Raw genomic sequence first — 6,960 nt, 5'->3', positions numbered from 1 at the left:
GGGTGAGAGACAGTGTCAAAAGCCTTCCGGAAGTCCAGGAAGACTATGTCCACTGCTACCCCTGCATCTAATGATCTGGTGATCTGATCGTAAAAGGCCACCAGGTTGGTCTGACAGGACCTGCCACTGATGAACCCGTGTTGGTTGCCCCTAAGCATGCAGTCCCCTGCTGGCCCTGCTCAGGCTAAGGAAGCTGAGCAGTGAGTGCCCAGTACAGCAATTTTACACCAGTATTATACACCAGTATTTTTACACCAGTATTTTACACCAGTATTTTTGCTTTGTTACTTGTGCTTAAAGATAAAAGCATAGTCAAAGTTAAACACTTTTAAATATTTCAGTGAATTAAGCTCTTTGTGTAGAGCCCACAGTCCAGACCAAACATTTTCACTCCCCTGAATATGTCTGCAGTGCAATCTTAAAAATAAAATAAATAAAATGTACTAAAAAGAGGGAAAAGTGTTCCCAATAATCAAATTCAGGTAGAAAGAATAAGAAGAAAATGTGAAACCAAAAACAAACAAACGAAAGCCCAAAACAAGTAAAGAAAAACTTCATATCCCTAAACCATGTCAAAAACGATCCTCTTGTTAAACCAGGAAGTTGAATAAATTTTTTCAACTTAAAGCTTAATTCTTAGAGCCTTAGCTGCAGATCAGGATTCAAGATTCTACTGTTTGCTTAACTCTCCGTATTAATAATTGGAGCTCTTTATAATTGGGACATATAGTTCTGACATAAGGGTCTAGCCCAAAGAAAGGAAAAAATAAAGATGTTATTATTCAAGCAAGTTTATTATTCCCAAGTGCCAACTCACAATTTAAAACTAGTATATAAACTACCACTGAAGAAATTAATAAGGTCTAATATACTTTGCCAGTTGAATCAGGGCTGTAACACGTGTTAGTAGAAATTCAAGCTAAAGTGGAATCACAGCACTGCAAATTTGCCACTGTTACCATTTGAAGGGGCCAGCTGTGAAAGAAGTGTGGCCAGAAACCCAAGGGATGAGATAATAACACTGCATATTTTGGGGCAGTTCCACTGGAAATTGGGAGAGCTGTAACTTAAAACTACCCATCTCTTAATTGAAACTCTATGTCTAGACAGATGCTCCAGGGTGGGAGGAAGAGGCATTTTAATTAGAGCAGCTCCTGGACAGCCACTTTAATTAAAATGCCTCAGTGTCACATATATTCAGCGTCCTGCATTTCAAAATGGATGCAGGGGTGCTGTGTTTTAACTAAAGAATGTTTGACAAGTTTTAGTTAAAGGGCCCTGCCACCATTTTGAAACTTGGGATGCTGAATACACATGACGCTGCAACACACTGGAGCATTCTAATTAGAACACTTCAGCAGCCTCATTTAATCATGTATCCAGGCACCCCTAGAGCAGAGTGGAAGTTCTATGAGTTTAAGATATTTCCTAAAATGGATCCTAGCTGGTGATATAATCAGGGGACATCAAAGTATTCTATGCCTTTTTTATTTTTCAGTGCTATTGTTTGCTTGTTTTCTTTTAATTTCATGTGCCTTTTTAAAATATATATTCTATTATGCTTTCTTTTCAGTAGCAACAATCAAAAGTGATTATGGGTAGATGTAGTTTTTCAATATCTATTTTCTCCTTGAAACCAACTTTTATGGCACTAAGTTGGCACTTATTACAAGTTAGCTTCGATCTATTTCAGTGGTTGTAAACCGGGGGTACGCGTACACCTAGGGGTACTTTAAGAAGCTGTAGGGATTACCGTGGGGGGGAGGGTCCTGTTAATGTACACACCCCGATGGAGGCCTGGGGGGCACATACCCCCCATATGTGTGTGGGGTGGAAGCAGCTGCTTCTACATGCTGGGCTTTGCGCACCGCTGCAACTGCCCCAGGAGCGGTGCAACACCACATGCCTGCCGCCACTGGGCTTTGCCACACCCCCTGCCCTCCCCGCAGCAGAACGCATGTGGCATCACACTGTTCCCAGGGCAGCTACAGAGGCACGCAAAGCCCAGCATGCATCAGCAGCCACCTCCAACCCACACACAGACGGGGGGCATGTGCCTCCCAGGCCTCTGCCGGGGTGCACACAACAGCGGGAGCCCCCCAACCTCCTGGACAAGCCATCTGATTGTCCCACACCCTGGCGCAGCTGGGGCCCCATCCATCCCAATCCCTTCCCCTGTCTATGCCCCACACCCTTCCTCACCACAGGGGGCCTCAATCTTCCCCCACCCCATGGCCTTTTCCCTTCCCCTACAGACTTACCTGCTGGGGGGTGAGGGGTATGCACACATACTTAGCTCCCCCAAATAATTTTAATATAAAGGGGTACATGAGCTGAAACTTCGGGACAGAAGAGGTACACTTGTTAAAAAAGGTTGAAAACCGCTGACACATTTGATTCAAGGTCCACTGTCCACCATGGCTATCCTGCTGAGTTTGATATCTTGGGTAACCTATGTGTCCTTGTGTGTGTGTGTGTGTGTGTGTGTGTGTGTGTGTAATAGATGCATGTCTTGGTAGCTGATGTTAATATAGTTGTTGCTTTCTGGAATTGACCCAGACATTCATGTGTTTATGGTATAGATAATGTCTTCTAAGAGCATTTCCTCATCAGAGGTGGAGCACTCCAGGTAAAGTGTGCATTGCTTCTGTTGGATGCATGATCTGCACAGGGTGGAGGGGTACCACTTGCATGAAGTCCTACTTGGCACAAAGGATTATTGCTAATCAGAAACACTGCTTGTTTTTCACTATACACATCTTGGTCATCAATGCTGCCTTGCTGTGATTCAGGGGGCAAGTATTCTTCAGACTCTTGACTGTCTGTGCTCTGCCTGGGGCATGAGGTGTTTGAAAGATAACTCTTCTAGAAAAATGCACCATGCCACAGCCTTAATGCTTACCCCATTTTTGGGAGCTGTAAGATACTGTTTCTCAGTACAGTCTGTGACCCTGGCAGAATATAGTCTCCTAGCCATTGGTTTTAAATATCTTTCAATTAAAGATAAATTCTATCCGTATGACGGACAATGTTTTTCAGATACCCCTGGAAACCTTGTTGTAAGGTTCACAAGGTAAATGTTTGATAACATGCACAAAACAAATCATTCTTGAGAATTTTCAGAGACTTCTGGCACAGCTGTGACATGGGACTGGCCATAACTGGTCACTTTCAGGGCTGAAATACCTTTTACACTGCTGTTGCAAACAAGCGGTAAAATCCTGGTTGCACTAGGGTCAGCTGCAAAATTCCCATTAACTTCAACAGGACCAAGATTTCATCCATGAGATGTAGTCCAAAGTCCACTGAACTCAAGAAAAAGAGTCCTATATGCCATGGGAACATGGTAGAAAAACATTTGTTTGGGAAATGTGACTTGTTAATGGAGCCTCATTTAATCTAAGTGTAACTATTTGAGGACTTTGGAAACAACCTTCCCTAAGAAACAAGACTCCATTTTAAAATTTTAAATAAAATAAATAGAAACATTCCAAATTCTAAAACCATTGGCTAGAAAGTAAAACAACTGAGAGACTGTGCAGTATCCAGCAGTTTGCAGAAGGGTGCAGAATTATTTGCTGTAATTCATTGGACATTTGCACCTGCTTTTCAAGAAATATTATTCTGATTTGCCTGAGCCTGGCTCTTTTTTCCATGACTGAAGCTGTTGATTTTCCTCTCTATAATCCATTTCTCTTTATGTGCAATGACAGCAGAATTTCATATAGCAAATTTTTATGAGCACTATGATCTGGTATCATGAAACATTTTTTTTTAAATTGCATTTCCATTTTGTTTTCTTTGGTAATCAATATATTTCTCCTAGAAATAATTTTATAGCAAATACACCATTTAAAATGATAAATATACTAGGCTTAAGAATAATAAATACATTTTGCAAAGTAAATATTTGAAAGTTGTTACACACTTTCACTTAAAGATGTATCAAACAGATGGCTCAGGGTGCTTTCCTTCATTAAACTATTCATCTTGCTATCTCACTTCTTGTTGGGTCCTATCCAATTTGTGTTAAAAGAATGACTTCTGGTCTTATTCATGAGAATGGAAGAGAAAAGGGAATTCATCAAAACAATGTATTTGGAGAAAAAGGGAAAAGATGATTGCTCACTACATGAGCTCTCCCTACTGGCCAAACTCAGAACAGTGATTCTGTTAGCCTTCAAAGTGGATATTTCCTTTTTCTATCTGAAAAAGAGTTTTCAACTGAAGAGTATATGAGGAAAGTTTAGTGGGATAAAGATGACTGCTGTGAAGAAATTCGGGAGTCTCTTGCAGCCAGTTTTAGTGGGTAAAAGTAGAAAAAGAAAATCCACCTAGCAAAAGCAAAATATTTTTTCCTTATATCTAAGTAGCAAGTTTAGCTAGCTCCCTCATGTAAAATGGAGATAAAAGACTAGCTAGAACTTCATGCCGTCTCTTCTTTGACTGCCCTGGCAAGCCAGGTAAGGATCTCATGATAGTAACATTCAATCTGGTCATCAGAAGCATTTTTACCAACATCATCAGGAACTTCAGGAGTTCTGAACTTTAGAAACCTGAAGAAGAAATTAAGACAAAGATATATTTTATTTCCTTTTTTTTCCTCTATATTTCATACTTGGCTTAGAGCACATGAAATATAAACATGTTTTCCTCCTCCTTTTGGTACTGCACACTAGTCCAATGTTTCCTTAGTTTGTATTCTTCACGTGCTGGGAAGTCACATGGGTGCAAATATAAGGGCAGTTTTAAAACTTGCTCATTGAGTTTTACTTGTAAATTATATTTTCCTACATTCAATTATTAATTTTGTTATTATTTAATAACTTTTTAATTTCTGTTATTCACCCTATTACATTCTTCTCGCTAGCATTTTCCTACTGTTTTATAATTTGACTCACTCATTTCCCAGATGTTTGCAAAATAATATTCAAATCATCCATTCTATTATAATATAGTAATACTGATGCCAATTCTAAAGCATGAGTGGCTAAACTGATGTAGCATGGCACAATAAGATTCAGTGTCAGAATGTGGAAGAATATAGGATGTGAGAGAGGCAGGAGGATTTGGAAAAGGATTGGAGAGATGCGCCAAATTTCTGTAGGTTAGAACATGTGAATTTGGTGTATAGCATATATAATTGAAAAGCACATAGAAGGGTAATAACAAGCAATTGAATGGCTTTCATGAAAAAAACATCAGGGTAATTGAACTAAAAGGTGAATTGCATCAGTGCACAGATGGGAATTGCCAGCAGGTGCCCAATCTGCTAAATAACAAGCCTTTTTGAAAAGCATTAATTTCCTTCCTTTTCCCTCCCTAGATAATATTTTCACTGAGAAGCCCTCATCAAAATTTTCCCCAATGGATGGAGAACAGACATCAATCATCCCTGTCCATCAGGTTATTGACAAGGTCAAGGGGTACTGCAATGCTCACTCTGACAATTTCTATAAAAACATTATCATGTCAGATACCTTCAGCCACAGCACAAAGTTCTAACTGGTTTCTGAACTTCTGAACCAAAGAAAGAGGAAAAAAGGAGCCTGGAGATTCATAACAATGGAGGAATTGGAGACTGAGCAAGAAGATGTAGTTATTTTTCTTACTTACACTGCCATTCTGTTAAGCAATTCCATACAAGAAGACTTCCCCCATTAAGACTTAGTTGTCTTTGCTAATATGGTTTCAGCACTGACCATTTTCCAGCATGAAATAAAAACTGTTTTCCAATCTGTGCCAGCCAACATGACAGCAGGTTTTACCAGGACAGCAGATTTTAAGTGTGATCCTATACCAAGCAAGAATTCTTCCGCATCCCACTCCACACCCTTTTCTATGTGTGTGTATGTATATATGTATGTATATACACACACAGGTAGGTAGATAGATAGATAGATAGATAGATAGATAGATCACACTTGAATATATATACACAAGACTAAAGAAGAGTTACAAATCCAACTCCAAGTAATTTAGACTGAATTGAAGCAAGACTTGAGTCCTTTGGAAGGAAGAGAAAAAGTCATCTGGAAAATATACAGGCTCTTCTGTGCAGCTTTCTTAATTGATGATCTCTTCTCTATGAATAGCATGGATTTTTCCTCGCTGTATTTCTTAAACTCTTGCTGCTTGGCTATCCACTACTGCAGTGTCTTTTCACAGGTGAAGAAAACCCTAACTCCAGTCTCAAAGAGTTACTCTTACCAAATAAATAAACCTCCAGGCCTAATAATACAAAGGAAACATTATTCAAATTTGCATATGAATACTAATCTGAAAACTCTGGACCTTCTGGACCAAATTGAATCCTTCTGTATAGAAAAACACCAATCACACTAATCGGTAGCAGTATTTTCTTGCTGATATGGGAATGCAAGTTAGTGATAACTCCCCACATTTAAGTCCACCTACATGCAAATGAGGTTTGAAATGATAAAAAATTGGTAAATGAGGTATTCCCATGCTTACACAATGTCAAATGCCTTGATATTCATACATGCATCATTCCATATGAAAAGACAACATCTCGCTGGGCATGTCTCCATGAGACACTGACTGTGCAGTAGCCAAATAATACTGTGTAGTAACACATCACAGCACTAATAGTGCCAATATGCTACTGTGCAGTACTATTAGGCTACTGTGCAGTAGTGTCACTTAAAAGATGTTCATTGGCACTACTGTGCAGTAACTCCAGTTACTGAACATTTATTTAGCACTCACTAATACAGTTAACCACTGTGCAGTAGCGTCTCATATAGATGCGCCCCCTTTGTACCACTGTGCTGGTGTGATCTAACACTGAACACCCATTTTCACCAAGCAAAATGGGTCTAATCCAGATATTCGTACGTGGTATGTATAACAAAAGACACAGCAGTATGTACAAAGCCAATCTAAGTGAACTGAATGATGCTATAAGGATATCAGTTAAAATATGTCAAAAAATGTTCA

The 6,960-nt window shown here is 39.4% G+C and overlaps 1 protein-coding gene across 4 annotated transcripts in view; it reads left to right on the top strand.

Moving 5' to 3' along the window:
- Positions 1-6,693, top strand: part of ADGRG6 (adhesion G protein-coupled receptor G6) — a 204,163-nt gene extending 197,470 nt beyond the window's left edge. For 3 of the 4 annotated variants that reach the window (XM_019527071.1, XM_019527073.1, XM_019527070.1), the window contains one exon: positions 5,327-6,693. In XM_019527071.1, the coding sequence (XP_019382616.1) occupies positions 5,327-5,505 (179 nt within the window). In that variant the 3' untranslated portion in view covers positions 5,506-6,693. Of the gene's footprint in view, positions 1-2,582; positions 2,630-5,326 lie in introns of all 4 variants that reach the window. The other variant, XM_019527074.1, reaches the window with a different exon arrangement.
- Positions 6,694-6,960: the final 267 nt, after the last annotated feature.

Source organism: Gavialis gangeticus, unplaced genomic scaffold (assembly GCF_001723915.1).
Source record: "Gavialis gangeticus isolate Ggan-Ray unplaced genomic scaffold, GavGan_comp1, whole genome shotgun sequence".
NCBI lineage: Eukaryota > Metazoa > Chordata > Crocodylia > Gavialidae > Gavialis > Gavialis gangeticus.
Note: the sequence above shows the minus strand (reverse complement) of the source record. Positions and strands in the feature narration are given on the sequence as shown.